Source organism: Psittacula echo (genome assembly GCF_963264785.1).
Source record: "Psittacula echo genome assembly, chromosome: 7".
In the NCBI taxonomy this organism is placed as follows: domain Eukaryota; kingdom Metazoa; phylum Chordata; class Aves; order Psittaciformes; family Psittacidae; genus Psittacula; species Psittacula echo.
In genome coordinates this window covers 38,248,430-38,270,064 of record NC_137740.1, presented here as the reverse complement: position 1 = coordinate 38,270,064, position 21,635 = coordinate 38,248,430, and the positions used below count along the sequence as shown (strand labels likewise).

At 39.7% G+C, this 21,635-nt stretch overlaps 1 protein-coding gene across 1 annotated transcript in view; it reads left to right on the top strand.

Annotated features, from left to right (window-relative positions):
• The window catches only part of RSRC1 (arginine and serine rich coiled-coil 1), a gene marked incomplete at its 3' end in the record, with an annotated part of 170,644 nt that extends 149,323 nt beyond the window's left edge, over positions 1–21,321 (top strand). Inside the window, exons 8-10 of the mRNA XM_080623604.1 lie at positions 19,184–19,290; positions 20,214–20,360; positions 21,229–21,321. Of these exons, the coding sequence (XP_080479730.1) occupies positions 19,184–19,290; positions 20,214–20,360; positions 21,229–21,321 (347 nt within the window). The remainder of the gene's footprint in view (positions 1–19,183; positions 19,291–20,213; positions 20,361–21,228) is intronic.
• Positions 21,322–21,635: the final 314 nt, after the last annotated feature.

Genomic DNA, 21,635 nt, shown 5'->3' with positions numbered 1-21,635 from the left:
ATCAATAGAGCCCCATAGCTAATGGCTATTTGAGTAATCAATTCCAGGCTTTTTATTAAAGCTTCTGTAATTAATAATCACTTTTTTTAAGTGTGTTCCTTAAATTTTAGACTGCCTGCCCGTAATCTTCTGCCCTTTCCCATTTTGTACCTCCTTCTTTTACTTTCCTGCCTTCCCTGGAGAGTCCTTAATCCTGGTGCCCCATCCTGCTGCAGGTCAGTCCCTGGAGATCTACAGTCTGATGTAACGTAGTCCAGGTTTCACTGGTGCTGCTGGTCCTCAAAGCTCGCCTAACACAGCCAAAGGGCTGTGTGTGCTCCCTCTGCTTCTCTGCAGCCCACCTCTGGAACCAGTGGTGCATCAAGCTCTGGATGCGGACCTCTTTGAGCGAGTCCAGAGGAGGCCACAAAGATGCTCAGAGACCTGGAGCACCTCTCCTATGGATACAGGCTGAGAGCACTGGGCTTGTTCAGCCTGGGGAAGAGAAGGCTTTGGGAAGACCTTAGAGCAGCTTCCAGTGCCTAAAGGGGCAGGCAAGAAAGCTGGAGAGGGACTTTTTACAAGGGCATGTAGGGACAGGACAAGGGGGAATGGTTTTAACCTGGCAGAGGGGAGATTCAGATTAGACATTAGGAAGAAATTCTTTACTGTGAGGGTGCTGAGGCACTGGCACAGGTTGCCCAGAGAAGCTGTGGCTGCCACATCCCTGGCAGTGTTCAAGGCCAGGTTGGACAAGGCTTAGAGCAACCAGGTCTAGTGGAAGGTGTCCCTGCCTGTGGCAGGGAGAGGGGAACTAGATGGTCTTTAAGGTCCCTTCCAACCCAAACTGGTTTTTGATTCTACTGTTTTCGCCCATGACAGAGGTGGGAAACCCCATGTGCTTCCCATCGGCCATGGTGAACGGAATGCTCAGCTAACTGGGTGCATTGAAGCAGTCAGGGACACTTTCTGCTTCAATTTGAGTGTGTGCATGTGGTCAGGATAGCTTGGATTCGGAAGCTCCCGTTCAGCTTGGTCTTAACGAGCGCTTGACCTGAAAAGTGTATTTATGTTTTAATAGCACCAGCAAAGTTCCAGAAAGGAAGGTTTGTTGCAACAGTATGTTGCTTTATTGGCAAAATTCTAAAGAAAGAGGAAGAAAATGGTTTTGCTTTTAAAAAGTATGTTTTCTTGTATGATTTTGAGCTGGGGACCATTAATGTAGTCAAATGTCAAATTCTTGTTGTCACCAGGGTTGATTTTATTTATGTGTGTTTTTACTACAGTTTGTGGTTTTTTCTGTGCACTGAATTAAAAGGAATGGAAATCACTTCTGTAATGTCCAGTTGAGGTTGCTGCACTGGGCTTGTGATGTTTACACCGCTGTGGCAGGGAAGGATGTTGCTCTAAGGTATTTTGTCAGTAATCACAGAGACTGTGCTATAGAAGTGTTTGAAAACACCAACATTGTTCAGTTTGTGCAGAAAAAAAGTTAGAGAAGAAACTTACTACTGCTGCAGTCATGCTCCTCTGAGCAAATGTGTAATCTGAAGCATTTGAAAAATAAGGGTATAAACAAAGAGAGAAATTGTCTATGGATGTCTCTAGCAGAACTGAGGTTTCAGTTCATGCATTTAGAAGAACAGTTAAGTCCCAGCAGTAAAATCATGCGTGAGTTTTACATGAAGGACATCATCTCTGTTGTGTGGCAGCATTTAAATCCAAAGTTGACATAAATAAAGTTTCAAATCATAAGTGATTTGGTAAGTTAAAGATGTGGGAAATTAATCCCATTTGGCTGTGGCAATATAATGAGTAGCTCTCAGAAGTCTAATTGCCAGCTGGGAAGAGCAAGGGGGCATAGTAGGGACACACAGAAGGAAAGGGATTTTGAGCTGTTCAATGTTGCTAACTTGCAAAGGTTGCATAGTGTTTTGGGTAAAAATATTCCTTTATCAATAGTCACTTGGTAGCAGGGCTGGAACAGTGGCAAAGTTATTGAAAAATGTGTTTAACTTAGAGCTTTGTTAAATTCACAGCCTAGCCCCAAAGCTGCAGGTAAGCACCAGCTGCCCTTAAAGCCCTAAAAAGCAGTATTTGTAGGGGTTTTTTTAAATACTTTAAGTATAAACTGTAAAAAGAACATAATGAGGGTTTTAAGGAAAAAAAAAACTGGGATAGATTGATTTTTCCTATCATTATTTTAGTTGTTAGAATAATCAGTTCTTTCAGTCAACTCTTGGTGAGGTAGGTAGGCTGGGAAGGCAAGGTGTCCATACGGTGGGGGTTCCCATGTGCTTCCCCAGGCTCTACCCGTGGTGCAGCAGGACAGACAAGGGCCATGTCCACCCCAGAGCACCTCGAGTGGCATCTCTGACTGCTGATGGGCTGAACAAGCCTGATTGTTTGCAAAATGTACAATCATGAGGAATATTGCTGCCGTGATTTAATTAGACAAAAATTATTAGAGGTAGTGTGCATTAATCTAATGCAATGAAATCACCATTGAAACCTGACTGGCTTATCGAATGCTTGCAAGGACTGGGGTTTCTTGGAGGTGGAAATAAGTAGAGAAAACTGATCTTGAAATATTTTGTGTTGCAGAAATTGCATGTTTGCTGGAGGAAGCCCATGCTTGTGCACCTCTGTGTTTTTGTGCTTTTCTAAGGTTGCCATTTGTATTGTGCTCTTCAGATTTTGTTGACTGAATTTCCGCCTGCAGGTTGTCTGTGTAAAATATGGTTTTGAAGATGAAGTTCTAAAGGGCATAAAGCAAGTACAATAGATGGAGTGGCCATTTGTCAGGAAACCTACACAAGCCATTAAATGCTGGTTTCCACTTTAGGTGTTGTAAAAATGAGAAGTGTGCTAATACAGGGCTCTATTGATCAGGCAAGGTCCTGGCATCTCCTGCTAGGAAACATTATGTACTGCCATGAGTTCCTTTGTGAGATGGCCAATCTGTCCTCAAAATATCTTGGATGCCTTCTACCCACTTGCTGTCTGAGTTTGTGTAAAAAACGTGAGCCAGAATGGATTTTCATGAGCAGAAAATAGGGTTGTGTTGATATGAAATAGCCTTTGACTGTAAAGGCTTCCTGAGTGCTTGATTCATACATGCAGAAGATGGACTTTTCCAGGTATATTTTTCATGCATGCTTGCACTCTGCAGAACTAAGTTTTGGAGGAAAACTTAAAAAATAATTTCCAATTCCTTTTATTATATTTATTTAAGTTAATATGAAGTAATCTGATGATCAGCAAGATGTTCAACCTGCAAATCTTTCTCTCAATTTAATAAGCTTATCCTTGGTGATTACAGAAATGGCAAAGAAAATGGCAAGAAACCATGATTTTATTATCATAAATGTGGCATATTTTAGTGTACACCAGCATTGCATGTTCGTCTTGTCTGTATTTGCTCTGAGCCAGCTGTACTTCATGGAGGGAATGGGGGCAGCCTGAAATCTTGCCAGTCTTGTTCAGTGTTATGAACACTCGTACTTCACCTGGGAAGAAGAATACTTTATTTAAATCCTTCTGTTTGCATAGAATAGTCTAAAATTTGGCTTTATTTAACGCATTAACTGAAAATCCATGAACAGAGAAGCAATGCACAAAGCCTGACGATGGTTACAGGGAAATTGTATGGAAATTGATGGAAAAATAGATTAAAAATAATAACTTCCCTTGTATCATCTGTGGAAGTGTCTTGCTTTGCCTCTATATGAAAATACAAAGCAACATTTGTCTTTTTTCCTACACTTTTTATGAAATTAAATTGGGAGGAAAAAAGCAGGTAAATTTTCTCTTAGAAAGAAGCACATTAATACACAGGCTTCTTTAAGGAGAGGTACAGCATCAATAAAATGTGCATAAATATTAGAAGAGTTTTGAAGCTGGTATTTGATTAATTTTATTCTAGGAAATATAGCAGGTATAATTAAGATTTTACTTTCATGTCTGTAAAGATATCCAAGATATCCAGGTAAAGCACTAAGCAGGTTCTCCCTCCATGAGTAGGTAGTGCTGGTTCAAAGATACAACTTCAACTAGCAAACAGGAAGTTGTTTTCCCTTTCTGGGTATGTAGTATGAGTCACTGCATTTCGTTAGCATCATGTTACAAAAAAAATTGATTTTAAATCCTTTCAAAGACATATTTTAGATTAAAAACTGCCACCTCAGTTCTGTCTCATTGCTATCTTTAAGAAGGTGTTTGAAGTGGGGCACACTCATATAAGCCAACTGCAGAAGACCATCATATATTCAGGTTTTAACTTCTAGTCTAAAAGTGAAAATACAGGTAAACTTACAGTCTGTCTCACAGGGCAATTCCTGATTAAATTTTTTGTTTGTTTTGGTTTGTTTTTTTTTTTACAAATTAAAAGTCTTTAAATTGTTTTCATAATTTAAGAGAGATGAACACCAAAAATGGCTTCTGTATTTCATTAATATTGTGTATTTTACTGACATCTTTATGGCATTTATTTGTACTAAAGGAAAGTCTGAGACAAGCATCAGTTAAGGTAATGGGATTGTAAAGCAATCATGTAATTAGTTATCTGACTTAAGTAATTTGAAAAAAAATTTATAGGTACGTATTGAAAAGCTGCTTCTAAAAGGGAAAATAAACAGCGGTGTATGAAATGAGCAGGCAGCATAAAGGGATGAGAGTTCTCCTCTTAGGAAGTAGAAAGATCCGATTATCAGTCCTCTTGGAAGCCCTGTGAATAATCCCAAGCAGCAAAGACAGAGCATGAAAAGAATGGTGAGATCTAGAAAATACAGGTTGTGGACAGCATTTGATGGAACTGGGTTTATTTTGTCCAAAGAAAGTAGAAAGAGGGAGAGAAGTCTTCCAGTTTGATCACAAGTGAAAAGCTCTCTGAAGGAGGGTGGCTGGACATGCAGGCACCGCGCACATGGCAGATGTAATCATCATCTCTGCTACTTCTTCAGGCATTCATTTTGTCTATTAAAGAAAAAAAAAAAACAACATCCTGCTTAGGAGGAAGCTGTATTTTTTCTGCTTCTTTTTTGTCATTCCAACTTTATTAAAAAAAAAAAAATTAAAAAGAAACAAACACTAAACCTCCAAAACCAGGGTAGGGGGGATTGCAAAATGTTGTTTTCCAGTTGTGATAATAGCTATATACAGAAATGTGCAATCTGGAGATGTGACAAGCATGGTACAACCATTTTAATATGCATCTATTTTGTCTGATTTAGCAAATTATTCAAAACTACTCAATTTTCAATTACTCATTTTGAAATGATCTATTTTAGGAGCTGAAATCTTGGGTTTGGTGTTCAGTATTGATGAATCCCATGGTTAAAGTACCAAGAATGGAGCATTCTTCTGCGATTTTCTATATATTTACTTATTTCCCTCATATAAACACCACAATTCTTCAGAAATATCAAGCATATTTATCCATTGCTTAAATATTTCACTTAAATCCTGAGGTTTGTTCTTTAAATTTCCATTCATTTGCAGTGTTTGATCTATTGAGGTTTTCATTTGTCAAAATTGTTAGCTCTTGGGTATTAGTTACACAAATATTGATGTGTAGCTTTAGCCTGTTAGCTATCAATTGAAATCAGGAAATCAATAGAGTTAATAGCTCCTCATTGCCTAGTTGATGCATTTGCAAGGCTTAGTTGCGTGTTGTCAGGGAACAATCAATTCAGTCAAAAACTATTACACCATCACCACCAGAAACAGTTTCATAACGTGTGTTTATAGTTGACCTGAGTTTCCACAGCAGCTCTAGGTGCAAAATATCACTTTTTGGGGTGTCTTGTCACAGGGTTATTAAGTCAGAGATGTGGGGGACAGCTCTGGTGGTGACAGCAGAGACTCAGCTAACTTGTGGCGTGCTCTCCCATGGCGAGTCTTGGTGTGGTTTACAGTGGTTTATATAAATGGGGTTCTTAGGTAAAGACTCTGCTTTCTGGCATCTAGCAGTAATGACAATTTCCTAAAGCTGTTAGTTGTATTGTTTATGATGCAAACCAAGGACCTCAGAACTGGAGTGGTTCTCCCATTGATTTTGAAGCAAATAAGAAATAAAGAAATCAGTTTACATCACAGCTCCCAGCTGGGTGGAAACACATGAACCAAAGCGGAAGAAAGCAGAGCCTATTCTTCAGTTTCCTGAAATATTCCACTCATTTTCTTTTCATCCTCCAAGCGTATGGTTGTGCTTTCTTGGGTTTATACTTAAAAATGGAACTGTGAAGCATAAAGGTGCATCTCTGAGGTAATAGGTTTGCAGATGTGTAAAAGCATGCATAGATTTTCTTTCATTTTTCTCAAGACGAGTGTACAGTATTTACATTTGTAGTTCAAAACTCTTTGTCAAGTAATTAATTAAACATAGTTGAAGAATTTTGAGATGGCTGCAAAATCTAAATATATCTAGAAAATAATACCTAAAAATAACTGTGGTACTTACTGTGTTTGTATAAACAAATTTTGTAGGTATAGACATGGCTTTCTGGCCTTCAGGAGTAAGGACAATTTCGTCAAGCTGTTAGCTGTTTTGTTTGTGTCTGTGATGCAAACTGAGAACCTCAAAACTGGAGTGGTGCATTAGAAGGCAATAAAGAAATCAGTTTACTAGTGGGAAAATTATCAAGTAGTATAGATGTTTTCCTGGGCTGTAGGTTGTGAAAATGTGAAGCAAAGCTATTGCTAAGTGAGCCTTTTAGAAGCTGAGTGGATTTTTGGGGAGACAGTGTCTTTTCCATTTAATACATCTTTATGACAGATAAAACTTGTGGCATCTTACTTTAATCTTTGCCTGCTTTTGTGCTTCTCAAAAGCTGTAGCTATTGTGTAGGTGCTGCCACCCCAGTTTACCTGAGACACAGGTTTTGATCTGTTGGTACCGGCTTATTCTGGGGATCAGTGCACAATTAGCAGATGCTGAGATTCTGAAAATAGTTGCCTTGTGAACTATAAATGAAGGATTATGGTCTCCAAGTCCATATTTTAGAGCTTCTGAAATAAGAAAAGGATGATCTGCCAGGGAGGGCTTTAGGAGATGCTGTGTGTCTGTGGGCAGGAGAGGCTCACCCTGCCCCACCAGCCTGGCAGCTCTGAATCAGCATTCAGCCTGCTCAGTACCCTTTGAAAAAAAAAATCATGATTATTTTAACTCAAACATGTGCATGCTCCACAATCTCTCATGTTAATGAACTATACTGAAGTACTGATCATGGGTGTGCAAACAGCTGCTTTCATCCTCTTTCTAGGTTGGTACAGCGTAATGGAAACAGATGCAGGTGGTTTCTGCACTGGTGCCATGCTTGCTGTGGGTGCTGTCCTCTGATGTTTGCAAGGCTTTCTGGAAAATTACAGTGGAAAATAATCCATATGTTAAAGGGCCTTCTTAAAAATTGTGTATCATTTCAGATCATTTAGCTATTTAAGCCATTTAGTAATAAGGACCATGCTTCATAATTAAACGGTATAAAATAGAGTTAAAAAGCAGGAACAGTCAAATCTATCTGTAAGTATACCATAACTGTAGTCTAATTTTATGTTAAAATGTATACTTAGAGGAGTAATTGAGTACATCGTTCAATATAAATGAGAAATGGCTCTATGGACTTTAAAGGAATTCATTATTTGCAGTCAGAAGAGCCTTATCTTTTTGATTCAGGCTACAGTGCCATAGAAATATATGCATTTCCTCTAAATGCATGTGTAAATCATCACACTCAATTTAAAAGAAATACATACGTTCAAAGCATCAAACATCTAAATATTTGCTAGTTATTATTTTAAAGTCTGTATTCCTGTTCTCCAAAGTACTTGCAAGAAAGTTGTGTCGTTCATTTCATTTAAATATTTTTATTCACAGGACAAGATAGGTTTTTAAAATCAAAGAAAAAATCCAGACAGTTGGTAAACATGTAGGATGAGTGAAATACAGACTAAATTAATGATACTTAAGATGACATATATAATTATAACAGAAAGGTCAGGGTAGATGGCAGCTTTCCCAAGTATATAGAGTGTCAGAAAAATCCCCAAAGTATATATTTTAATTGAGTTATGTTTTCTTTCCTTCACATTGAAGCATTAAGTTATTAGCCCATTCCTGGGCCTGCGTTCCTAGAATTTAACATGGCAAAATTCCCAGATCTACATTTTGACAGTAAAACCACATCATGCACAGGCTTCTTCCAGCAGTGAAATACCACTTTGTATTTGTCTCCAAATCATCAGTTTCTTTTTAACCAGAAATATATTTAATATACAGGGGAAATAAATTTTACAAGGGTGAGGATGAATTGAACGCTGTTTTTGAGATGTGGGAAATGTGTGAAAAATGGAAGAAGTGAACCAATGCGACAGAAACCACCAAAATGCACAGCAGAAGGCAAATAAACAGCAGGTAGAGTGCATGGCATGTCCTGAGGAGCCAGGTTGGTTACACCAATGCATTAAGCCTTGTGCAGACAAGCGCCAGGCTAAGCCTTGTCCCTAAATCTAGCGCTTAGTCCTGTCCCAAGCTTCAGAACTGCAGGAGTTGCCCAGATCCAGGGCTTCCCTGGACAGGGACTGGGCAGGGACCAGCCGTGGATGGAACTCTTTGCCGAAGTAACCGACCAGATGCCAATCCTTTGAAGATTTATGCTGATGAAAAACAAAACAAAAAATGGAACTGTGCAGCCAGCCACTTAGGTTTTAAGTTCTCTTGGACTGAGTCTGGCTTAAACTACTCATGCCAACAGCAACAGAAAGCTGGAGGGATGCTTTATCCCACCCTGACCAGTACCAACCCCTTTTTTCCATCAGGAAAGAGGCCTTCAGGGGCTCCATATACTGGGATGTGGGGAAAATTACTTCAGTGCGCATATTCCCCAGGGAAGGAATTGAGTGTAATTGTTTTATCCATTAACAATTGTCATAAAGTTGTTTGTTCGAGGTTTTTTTATTTCATTTTTTAACTCTTTGATTAGCCTCCAGCCCATCCCAGTTAGCCAGCATTCCTCCCTATGCTTCTCCAGTTACATTGAAATATGGCTCAGTGCTAATGCATGGTGCCCTATGGGGATACCTAGGCTGGGGTGTGGCAGGTCCTACTCACTTGATAATATTGTCTGCCTTGTGGAAAGGAAGGATGCACAGGAAAAAAATGTTGGTTGTGTCCCGGGAAGGCTCCCTCCTCAACGAGAGTGAATGGAATTAGCTAAATTAGAGACTTGGAACAGAGAAATATCCTTAAAGATATAAAACTAAAGGCTAACCAAATGTTGAAACCCTTCTTACTCTTTTTTCCTTTTGGTGTCTCACTTAGTAATGTACTCATTAGTGGAGATGTTTGAGCCCATCTCTACAGCCCTATTCTGAACTGTGTCTAGAACAAAGCACATTTGTGTGTGTGCAAATGCAGGTGTACCTTCATGCATGTACACACCAAAACCGTACTTCTGCATTAAACCAAATCAAATGCTTGGAAATTAAGAAAAAAACCAGAATCAAACATTATGACTTTTAAAGTGCTTAATTGCAAATTTTCTGCAGGGTCTCTGCCTCAGTCAGTGTTGTTTCATTTTGGACAGTCTTTAGTTCATTATTTTACATTCTCATCATTCAATATGCAGGTCTGCACTTTATTTGACTGTAGCTATTCAAACCTCATCTTAAAAGCAGCAGTATGAATTTCTTCACAGGCTGTTCCAGGGGCTCATCACTACGGGATCTGAACATGTCATGAACATTAATTTATCCTCACAACAGCTTGGTGAGGTATTATTAATTCTGAGGATTTGAGAGCAGAGATTGAAGTACAACAGGGTTTCAATTCTGGAGAACTTTTAAGGAAGAACATTGTCTCCACCATACTTAATCTTGCATTTTTTGTACCCAAATCCTGCTCCCGTTTACTTCAGTTGCCATGTGTGATTTGTTTGGGGCAGGAGCCTGGTCCAGCCCTTGTGTTTCCTGTGGAAAATGGGCAGGGTAGTCAATGGCCATGCTGTGATTACCCCCATGAAATGGGAGGAACAGTCTTTTATCAAATGCAGTTCTTCAGGGCATGTTAACTGCAGTTAACATTGCCAGCTATCCCTTTAACCCCGATCTTCTTTGCTGTACATTTTCCTGTTTGTGCAGCACACCTGTTCCCTTTTTCACTTCTGCTTGGTATGGTTTCATCCCTACTTCAGGAGTTGCGGAGAGCTCCAGGGAAGCTGTCTTTCTTCACTAGCATCTGAAGCAGCAGCAGCATTTATAGTAAAATCTGAGTATTTTAAGCTTGTACATATGTGTTAGACATAGCAAACCATGCAGTGCTGTGTATATTAAGTCTATCTTCAGTCTTTTGGGGCTGAAAATAAAAGATCTTGTTAAAGCAGGAGCAAGGGATTGAAGATTTGCCTAAGTGAGGGTGAATTTTGAATAGCAGGGCAAAAGCAGTAACTGAAATGTTTAGAAGTCAAGTTTGCCAACAATTGGCAAATCAATACCATTTCACTGTCTTCATAAACAGCTGGACCCGCTGGACTGAAGTCTTCTGCAGAACATTAAGCCCGGGGTAGAGATGAGCATCCGAAGACTTTAACCCAAAACATTTCAGGTTTCACAAACTTGCAAGAAGCTCAAAGCAGGATCTGGTAGCAGGATGAGTTAGGCAATCTTTGCTAAAAGTATTGTTACCAGGGCAATGTATAATCTATATATAGAGAGAAAGACGTCTGAAGCAATGGTCTAACAGGGTCATCAGTATGGATTTAAAACAATCTTTTCCAAGTGGGCTCTGCAGGACCTCTCAAAAACTTTGGCTAGTGTATTTTTGGTATCTCAGATTTTTATTTTATACCAAACAAGGGAGAAAAAATAGGAATGTTTTTGTGGTGGGCCAGGGTGATCCCATTCTGGAACCCACCTGCCTTGCAGCCTTCCTTTGGTTTCCATCGGGTTTGCTTTGTGTGTTGCTTTTGTCATCAAGTGAGTCTCTGAAAACTGTTTCAGGATTTGTAGTGTTACAAGCTCAGTCAGAGGCAGATTGATAGACTGGGGATAAAAGAGAGAGTCTAAATCGCAAAATACATTCATTTATTCGGCCGGCTGCAGTTTTCATATGACAGCCACATCCGTATTCACACCCCTACCTCCATGCTATCTACCTCAGAGTGAGGAAGTATGTGCAGAAAGCATCGTGTTGATGGGTTTACTGGATTAGATGTCTTTTGCTGCCCACCTTATTTTGGGCAGTGATTGTGCCAGCACCGTGACTATTCAGAGCTGTGCTGGCAGCCTGCATCATGAAGAAGCAAGTTAGAGCATCTCAGTGAGAAGTTCATGTCCATGTTCACAAAAAAACAGGGATGAATTAAGGAGTCTGTGAAGCTGGGGAAGACGGTTCTGTTGGTTAGATTTGACAGAAATTGTGTCCATTTCCTTAAACCACAATCCCTTTTGTGGAGTCTTTTATTTTCTGTTAAAAAATGGTTTTTTGTGGATCTTGGTGGCTGTGCCAACATTGTATGTGTACTTACTGCATGTTAAATGGGTATTTATCTGAGATACCAGAGTGAATATGTGGGATAAGCATGGGTCTTAACTGAGAATTGTCTTGTTTATGCTGCTAAGGCCTCGATGAAATGGGATTTTAAATACCTGTAGCATATTTTATTGGTGCTAGACAGATGTTTAGCTGGTGTGAATGGCATTATTTTATATGCCAGCTAAAGGCCTAGCCCGGGAAAGAAGTGGAAAAATAATTAAAGCCAAACAAACAGCAATTTACTACTCTACATTTCATTTTTAGCCACTTAAATGGTAATACAGTGTTTGAGGGCAGCCAAAGGTGGTTGTAGCTGCTGTGCATTTCCCTTGGTGTGTTACTGAGAATCAATATATGGACTGGAATAAAAGCATGGAAGTTACTGACACCGAGCATCACAGTGGCACCGCGTGTCAGTGTGTGATACTGTGGAATTGTTAAATAGCGCATCTTGGAAAGACTCTGCAGATGTTGCCACACATTATAACATGCAGTAAGGAAAAACAAGGAAAATCACTGGGCACATACAATCACCCGTCTTCAACTTTCAACATTGCTTTTGATGTGTAAACCAAAAATGCAAAAGCCTGGACACTGAGAAGTTTCAGTCTTATTATTCTGCACATCTTGCAGTGTGCCCAAGTTCAGCTACTCGTCTTATTTCTGCTGTAGCCTACAATGCACCAGATATTTTTCATTATTGTACATCCAGTGCAATATCCAACTATATAGAGTTGGCTCCCGCTATATAGCAGAAATTTATTCATCTGCATTTGTATAATAGATATGTGTATAGGTTTAACATAGACAAATTGTTATATATTATACTTATGTGTAATAGAACACTCGTTAGTTTGTACATACAATATAGAGGTTATTTGGGATAGAGATATATAAAAGATAGAAGAACCCAGTAATTGCCTTTAAGATCAGAGCTCAGAGCATTACCTTGGATTTTACAAGGCCAGCGAGCACAAAAGAGCAGTAATTTATGAGCTCAGCGTAAAAGAATAGCATAATTGCATTAAAAATTAATGCTAATGAACACTAAAATGGGGAAGGTGGTTATGATGAAAGTTTGTATTCATCTTCTCTGGTTTGAATGATGGCTAGTGGCTTGATTAATGGCTTAATTTCTATCAATTAGCGGGGAAAAATCTCCTACGAGACAAGGGTAAATTGAGCATTGAATTACACATCTTGCTTTTGTGTGTTGAGAAAAAAGAGCGGCGAGGCTCTGATATTAGCCACAGTGACAAATGCGGTGTGCCCTGCACCGGCTGCGCCGCCTCTCCCGGCGGGTGCTGCCGTGTGGCTCTGAGTGTGTGGTGGGGGCAGCCGGCTCGCTGGCCCCGAGCTGGCCCGCTCTTCTCCCACCCAAGGGTTCTTTTGCTCCCCCTACTAATGGAAGGTAAACCTCTGGCAATTTTAAGCATGTTAGGGCTGTTTGCTAATGCTTTGTTAGCCGAGTTTGATTTCTTCCCAGAATATGTTCAAAAATACCCCTAAAGGTCTCAAAATGTAAGTGAATGTAGGAACTATCATGTGTGTGGAAAGTGCAACAGTGAGGGTAACCTGTATGCAGTTTGGATGTGTGGCTAGAGCAGGAATCCCAATGTTCCTAAGTTGCTTAAATTAAATGTTCTTAAATCCAGAACTCAATTGCTAAAGTTTCTCATCATATTTTCTGCTCAATTTTATACCATGTATTTCCATTCTTTTTAAAGAAAAACCTAGTAGTATCCAGACTTGTTTTAAAATACCGTGAAAGCTAGGTTATAATTTATTAAAATAGAAAATTGTAAGTACTCTAATACTTTCTCTAATAAGTACTACGTTATATATTTTATACTATATACTACACACTACGTTGTATGTGTATTTAGTACATTAAATATATATTTTAATGCATTAAAATATATAAAGTGTAGTATATGTGATATATAATACATTATGATGTATTAAAATAGCATATTGCAAGTACTGTAGTACTATTAGAGTGCTAGAGTACTTACAGGTTGCTATTTTAATGCATTATAATTGTACTACCAGAGTACTTACAATTAACTTTGAAGAATACTAAAAACTTTCTCTGGCCACAGGTGCTCTATTTGGGGTATGTTTTATGTTTCTGTGACTTTGTCTGGAAAAAGTTAGTTCTCCGGAAACCTCAAGAGCTGGGAAATAGTGCGGCCAAGTGTTGAAACAGCGCTTTGACACCGCGGAGGGGATCTGGAAACGTTAGCGGCATCAAGCAGCGCGTATCCTGAGTTAAAGTTGTTAGAGGGAAGAGGTAGTTTTGAAGCTAATCCCCACTTCCCCTCCGGCTGCCGCGCTGCGGGCGGCCCAGCAGGGGTGGATGCAGGGGTGGATGCTGGGCTCCCAGCACCTCCGGGGCTCACCATCGCGGTTTTCCCACCGCCCCAGACAAAGGCGGGTTGCGGCCGGCGTTGTGCGTGACGGTGCCTCCCTCTAACGGCTGCGAGCCTGCCCGTGGGAAGCCGGGGTGAGGCGACCATCGCCTGCGCTCCGCCGCCTCCGGGGGCTTCCCCCGCCTCCAGCGGCAGGAGGAGAAGGGACTTGGGGTAGGGAGTAGTTCATGGCGGTGACACAGGAACGTGCGAGCGCTGTTCGTGCCTTGGCGCGTTTGTTGTGCTGGGCTGGCGGGTGCCAGAGGTCTCGCACCGAGAGATGGTGGGGAAGGCACCAGCCAGGTCTTCCTCGTAGCTTTGCCGGTCACCCCAGGCGTCCCTGGACCTCGGACGTGGGGAAAGGTGTCAGGGCTTGAGGTCACGCTCCGCAAATATCTGCGGGCTCCAGCGTGTGCGCCAGTGGCAGGGGGGAGCCCCCGTTGGCATCACTGATTGTGTCCTGCGCAGAGAAAAGATCTGAGGGGCGGGGAGGAAATCTCTGAAAAGCAGAGCCCCAAGTTTTGTACAGTCTCACAGTGACACAAATGAAGTGAATCCCACCACTCCTCCTGGACTTTCCCTCCTCTTCCTAGTGCTTTCATTTTGTTCAATAGCAGTATTCCAGTGCGCTGCACTGTGGAAGACAGTATGGCTCAGCACCGTTGTTTTTCTGTCTCTTCCACTGCAGCTTATCCAGATAAAAACTTAATTTTTCTTTGAACGTGTCCGTTTGCACAGCTAAAATAAAAACAGGAAGCAATTAAACAGCCCCGGGCGTGTGAAAACCAACGGTTCTGTTGAATCAAGATACAGTTCTATAATGCATTTGTGACTATCCATACGGTTGTATATATACACAATTGTATAAAAATTATGCAATATCACCTAAGCTAACCCTAAATAAAATGGGATGAAGGGGAAAATATTTTCCTCTGGTTTGTTTAGTCTGCTGTCTATTTGTGGTTTCTTCTTTTAATCCTCAACTCATAAAAGAGCAGTACAATTGCAACTTTTTTCTGTATTTTAAAGCATATTACTAAAAATGCATTATATTTTAAATGGGTCATTTAAATTAATCAGCTATATCCCTTTAAATATAATTGGTAAAATATGAAGAATTATTTATTCTGAGGAATATTTTAGGTTAATTATGTCATAGCTTTGATTCTTAAGTTAGACCCACTTGAAATAAGACTCTTTAGTTAAATGCATGGGTTCATTTCTATGGTCAGGATTATAGGATTAGCAGTGAATCCAGTAAGCGTCACAAATTTACACCTAAAGATTAGGCAAGAAATATTTCAAGTATGTTTTTTTTTTATTTAGTGGGGCATTCACAAGATATTATCAGTCATTTAATGCTTCTGTTTCAATGCTTGTTAAATTCTTGGCATGCTTCATCAACAGTCTTGTCTTTAAAAATAAGCAAAGAAATGGAAATATTTTACGCAGAGCTTGCAGGCAACTTATTTTCCCTTTCCTCTGATTCTCAAGTGTTCCTAATTATTGTGCATGTGAAATTTTTGGGTGGCGTCTAAAGGATTAACTCACATTTTATTCCTAAAGTGACATTTCAAGTTACTGCTAATAGACTGATTCAATATGAAAATAGGAGCTATAAAAGATGAGTGTGTATGTGTGTATATTTATGTAGACATGGGAAGATGTAAATAGATGTAAATATAGATCAGAAGTGTAAAATATTGAATCATCTCTGAAGGACGGCTTTCCCAGGTAAATCTTCTGTGGCTGGGGTAAACGGGGCAAAAATCCTTGGCTTCCTATAAAATTACATTAATTAGGTGTTCCCCTAGTAGCATCCCTTTTACAATAAGGAGTATAAACAACGATGGAGGAGTGCAGCGGGCGTTGAAGACTGGCCTGGGCACTGGCTGCACCCCACAGCACCCCATGGCACCCTGCAGCCCTGGCCACCACAGCCGAGTGTCAGCAAAAGAGCTAGTGACAGGCCTGGTAATTGTGAGCACTGCTGGAATTGTGTTTTCATAAAAAATGGCCTCAACAAGCCCTAGTTTTAGGGCTAAACAAGATTTAGTTTGTATTTGTCACCATAGCACAGTAAAAAGACTTGCTGTGCAATGAGTTAGTATTGATTTTTTTTTTTTTTTGTCTGTAGCCTCTTAGCTTTCTGACTCCATTATTTTTGATTTTACTATGAAATACATATCCTTTCTACTGACGTCTGACAAACAACATATGGAAGTCGTTTTATCTACCAGTAATGTGTTTGTCAGAAAAATCAGACACTAATGGGTTGTGCTTCCTCCAGTCCATTTTCCTCAAGTTAATGTCACTGATGTAATTCTAAACATTTAGTGATTTTTGCCCCTTAATAATTTGTCATTCCCGCAGGTTTGTGTAAGATTCATTTAAGATACTACAGCAGGCTGCGAATTGAGGGGAGGTTTTGTGAAATTAGAGTTGATTTTAAATCTACATTCACCTGCCTTTCTTTGATACCTGGATTTAACACTGTGACTACCAGGTACACCTTACCATTCCTTTATTTATCCTCAGACCCAAGAGCTTGATGGATTACGATTTCCTCTCCCTAGCAGGGCATTAGCATATTTGTTCTCATACTTCTGATGGGATCTTTTTTAAAAGAGAAGACTTCAGCAGCAAGGCAGCATAACTTTTAAACAGAAGCTTAACTGCAAGCAAGTGATTTTTTTTTTCTTCTAAATTCCAAAAAATCAGACCTCATGTGTTACTTATGCACCTTACTATAGTGCAGCTCTTGCCCTAAGTCTCACAAACACTGAGGCTTCCACAAAACCTTTCCAGGGGCTTGTGGCTGGGCATGCAAGGAGAGTTAATCAGATCCATAAAGACTAAACAATATTCCCAAATAATTTTTAAGCATTGAGGTAGCTTCTTGTTTGCTACTTGAAAGTTCTGTCTGTTCTTATATTTTATCTGCCTTACCCATTTTACAAACACATGCTGCTCACAGCACGAACGGTCCACTCCTCCCTGCTTCTGCACCTCAGCCATCTTGGACTGGCCCCAGTATACTACATATAAAGCACATGGTTTTCATAAGTAAATAAGATGGAGATAAAGTGGTTAAAATTGTGAACAAAAGCCTGCAGTTAGCAGAATGAATTCAGGATTTGTTTATCACTGCAACTAGACATAGAAATAGGGAGGGAAGATGAACTGAGCAGTGAATCTGAAGAAGCAGAAAATGAAACAGACAGTAAAGCAATACTTTTGTGTCGGGTGTACTGTAATGTACCACCCAGGACTGAGAATAAAGCAGGTTTGCAATACAACCTGTTGATAAAAAATGAGGTTGTTCATTTAGCATGCACAGGTCCGTCCCGGGAATATTTCTGAGCTGCTGTTAGCTTATTTGCTCATGTGAAGCTCCACTTACTTGTCATTAGTAGACTGAAATGAGTTTTCAGTGGTTAGTCATTGCAAAAGGATGGAAATTACATATATTTTTTCTTGTGCAAAATAGAAAGCATTTTGCAGTACAAATGATGAATTTGGATTTAGGTGAATTTGGATTTAGAATTTTGTAAACATGAAAAGAATTTGATACTTCTGAGTTTCTGAATAATTCTGCAACCATTTTTGGTTGCAAGCACTTTTCCTGAGTTTAAATATACTTCGGTTTCTTTAGAACAAGAAATGTAATCTTTTATACATACATTTGTATGTGCTACCAAGGTATAATTACAGTTGCTCATTTATTTAAATTTGTGGTTTGTATATTGTTTAAAGTATTTTTTGTGTGTTCATGAACTATCTGATCACCTGCAAAAATAGCACTGTTTCATCCTATGTTGCTTTTTCCTCATCTTTTTGGCACTCTCCTTTTTACTTTGTTGCTTAAGATTGTGATTCTGTGACTCAAACTTATGTCCTCAGTATTCTGTCAGTGCAGGGCAGACACGGCTGCACTTTCAAGCTATCCAAAAAGCCAATCTGAATTTATGCCAGTCTTAACAGGCAGGGGGCCTCTGAACTTTGGCTGGGCAGGTACACCCACTCTGACATCAAGTCCAGTAGCACAAAACCTTTTAAAACCGAATTTGAGTTAGAAGACAGTTTGCACCAGACCAGCCTGTGCGTGATGTTGCTGCCACATTTGAAGTCTGGCATCAAGTTTCAGGGATGATGTGGTGTTTTCTTGGGCTGTGGCACAAGTTCAAGTTTTCACCTTACAAGGGAGCTAATTTAATCACTCTGCTTTTGGTGAAAGGAGCAACACCAGACTGCACAACAGGTGCAGGAGAGAGCGAAGACAGACCATCCCTTTGGCAGCTTAGATCAACATAGCTGTGACACAAAACTTTGCTGTCACCCATCACTAGTGTGATTTTTAAAAAGAAGTGCATCTTGCATTATGAATGCTCTGAGCTTCCTGCCAGTCTAATCTGGCACCAGTTTAATCTAAACCAGAAGATCATCTGGTTGAGCCATGAAAGAACCAGCAAAACCTACCTGATAGAACCCCAGTTACGTGTTTAATGTAGCTCATGCCAAGATTGGCAGGAGCTGCTCTTCTTTGCTATAAAGTCACTGGGAGCAGCATTCACTTTGACAAAGTCTCAGCCTGGGATTCAAAAATATCTTGTGGAATCTGTATGCACTGTAAGGCCTCGCAGTACAATTCAGAAGCAATTTTGCTCATTTGGGTAAACAGCTGCAATTCTGTCACCAGAGAATCGTATGAGCACACAATATTTAGTGTTTATGTTAGGAATATTTTATTAGCAGATTCTAAGACTTTTTTTTTGGTGAAATTCATCTAATGATAGAACTCTTAATGCCAGACTAATCACTTAGCTTGTCATGAGGAGAACACAGATGATGGCACATCTCTTGGGACTTCCACAGCTAGAGCCAAGTTCACCTTCATACAGGCAGAAATAGTTTTACTGCTCCACATGGATAGAACTCCACTGAGTTGTCTGCATTGTTCCAGAATCCTCAAGTTCTCCAGGAAATACGCGTGTCATAAACCTAGCAGTTATTCTGCAAGGACATCTCTAGCAAGTTCTTAAATTGGCGTCTTGAATGATACCATACGTTGAACAAGAATGGCCAACTCACTGTTGCTTTTACTAAAGGAGTTTTTCTTTGTAACAGGTTTTAGGCTACATTACAAGTTAAGTTTTTTTTATTTCTGTTATGTATTGTTACAAAATATATACAGGGCACTGCTTAGACACGGCATTTATCATAGGCTTACACTAATGTATACTGACATTACACCTGCTCTTTGTAGACCAAGCCACCCTGGTAGAGCAAGTGAAACGAGCAAAAGAAATTGAAGCTATTGAAAGTGACTCCTTTGTTCCACAGACATTTAGATCAAGTAAGGAAGTCAAAAAGGTAAGTTTTCAGTATCCTTTCTTGGTGCATAATCCTTTCAAAGTCAGGTGGAAGCTGCACTATTTAAACAGTTTCCATTGATGAAAGAGCATCAATGTTGACAATCTTAAATCCCAGCAATAACTCTCCAATGTTCTTGGTGTGGTGTTCGAAAAGGAAATTTTAATGTGTAAGAATTTCAGGGAAATCGGCTGTTTTGACAGTATATTTACATATGGTGAGCAACTCCGTTTTTTAAAAATTCTTTTAAAATCATATAAATCCATGAAGATTTTTTTCTTATAGGAAAAGTAGAATTAAAATCCAAAAGTAATCAAACATTTACATTGTAATTACAGGTAGAGGTCTGTATTTTTTTTATTCTGCTTAACTGAAGCCAGACTTTAAGACCATATTTACTCCTTGAACCAAACTGGCATTGGTTTCAGTTAGCTGTCCAAAAACTTAACGGGGATATCCAGGTTCCAGAATTTTACCTGCATTTTGGCTGTCAGATCTTCTAGGGAACTTGGATGCTTTTGGTTTCAGAAGTATGCAGGCAAAAGTTTTGTTCGGGTTTTCCATCTGAATTTTTGAGTTACCACTGTTTGTTTCCCCAAGGACTTACATTTTCTTGCCTTTTCAAAGTCTCCGAGAAGTTCCTGCAGCCTCTTCAGAAGTGATCCAAAACGCCAAAGCTAAGGTTCTGCAAGCTCTCTCATTGCCCAAGGCAATGAGTGTGGGGTTTTTTTTCAGTTCATGTGTTTAGTCTGGACTTTAGTCCATGCCCAGTGTGTCCCACTGAGAATGCTGAGAACTATTTGCATGAAGATCCTTTCGTGGGCTTGTGTTGCAATAAGAGGAAAGCTGAGCACTCAAGTTACAATTCTGCCACCTTTGGGAGTTTGAAGATAAAATACTGAGATGTGTTTCTTTCTTTTTAGGCAACAGAACCTACCGAACTACAGTGTGAACCTGTAACTATTGGAGTGGGAGCTGTTGATACATCTGCTCCTGAAAAAGAACGACCATCTGCCAATATTCCTACTGCCATCAAATATCAAGATGATAATTCTTTAGCACATCCAAATGTAAGTATGCCAATATTTACTTCATCTTTAGAACAAGACAGCCCACTGAAAAAGAGCAACTTCATATAACTAACAGCCATTTTGCTTTGCTGCTTATCAAATAACCTGTGGTCTGAAGACCGTTAGCTAATGGACCATTTATTGGCTTAAACAGGATCACACTCCTTGCACCATCTGACAGAGAATAATTACAAAAGAAGTTTACCAGTGATATAGTTTTAGAGCTACAAACAAATTTTATAACAAAGTAGCACACTAATTGAATGCAGGGGAAATTAAGGTACTGTTCATATAAAAACCCCTGTTCAATAAAAATTCATGAAAAAATGCTTTTGGTTTCTGTAGTTGGAAACCTGGTGGAAGACCCAGAACTTGGCGACCTTTCCAGATCATAAAGCTTTAAATACATGACAAACTTAAGATCATTTTAAGTCATTATGGCTAAACTCAACCTTTGTAATTGGAAACAGGAGTACTTACATTAGAGGTTTTTTTAAGTATTAGCAAGTTATAAATGACTTGCAGTAAATAAACTAATGTGAGTTCTGTATACTGAACATGGCTAACAACGATAAAGACCTGTACACTATGGCAAACTTGCTGTTTCAGGAGAAGACTGAAATTGGAATGTCTTGGCTTTCTGATTCTTGAAAGTCACTGCCTTTATGAATGTATTTCTATTACCTTTGTATTTTAACACCCCTGTGCAGCTGGGTACCTTAGGGCCTTTGGGCACCTTAGGGCCTTTGGGCACCTTAGGGCCTTTGGGCACCAAAATAGTCTTGCGCATATTTCAACAGACTATAGCAAATAAGGAGAAAGTTAATGAGTTATTCCTGCTTTTCTTCCTCTCCCCCATGTCTGTCAGCTGTTTATCGAGAAGGCAGAAGCAGAAGAGAAGTGGTTTCAGAGGCTGATTGCTCTCCGGCAAGAACGGCTGATGGGCAGTCCAGTGGCCTGAGCAAACCACTGTGACCATCACATACCAGCTCTCCATGAATACTAAGAAATCCTACCATTAAAATGTTTTATTTTTCTCTTTTGAGGAGATTTTAATACTCAGTATGAGTTGTACAGAAAATAAATATTTCATCTGAAGACACAAGAATGTTCTGTCCTCTGTTTTTCTCCCAGACTCATTGATTGGTGACTTGTATCACCGAGCTACCTGCTGTAGATGAGCAGGCTGTCAGAGCAGGGTAATTTTCTCTTTTTGTACTGAATTCCTCTGGGATGCAAAAAACCTGACATCCCAAGAAGATGTAATTTTATAGC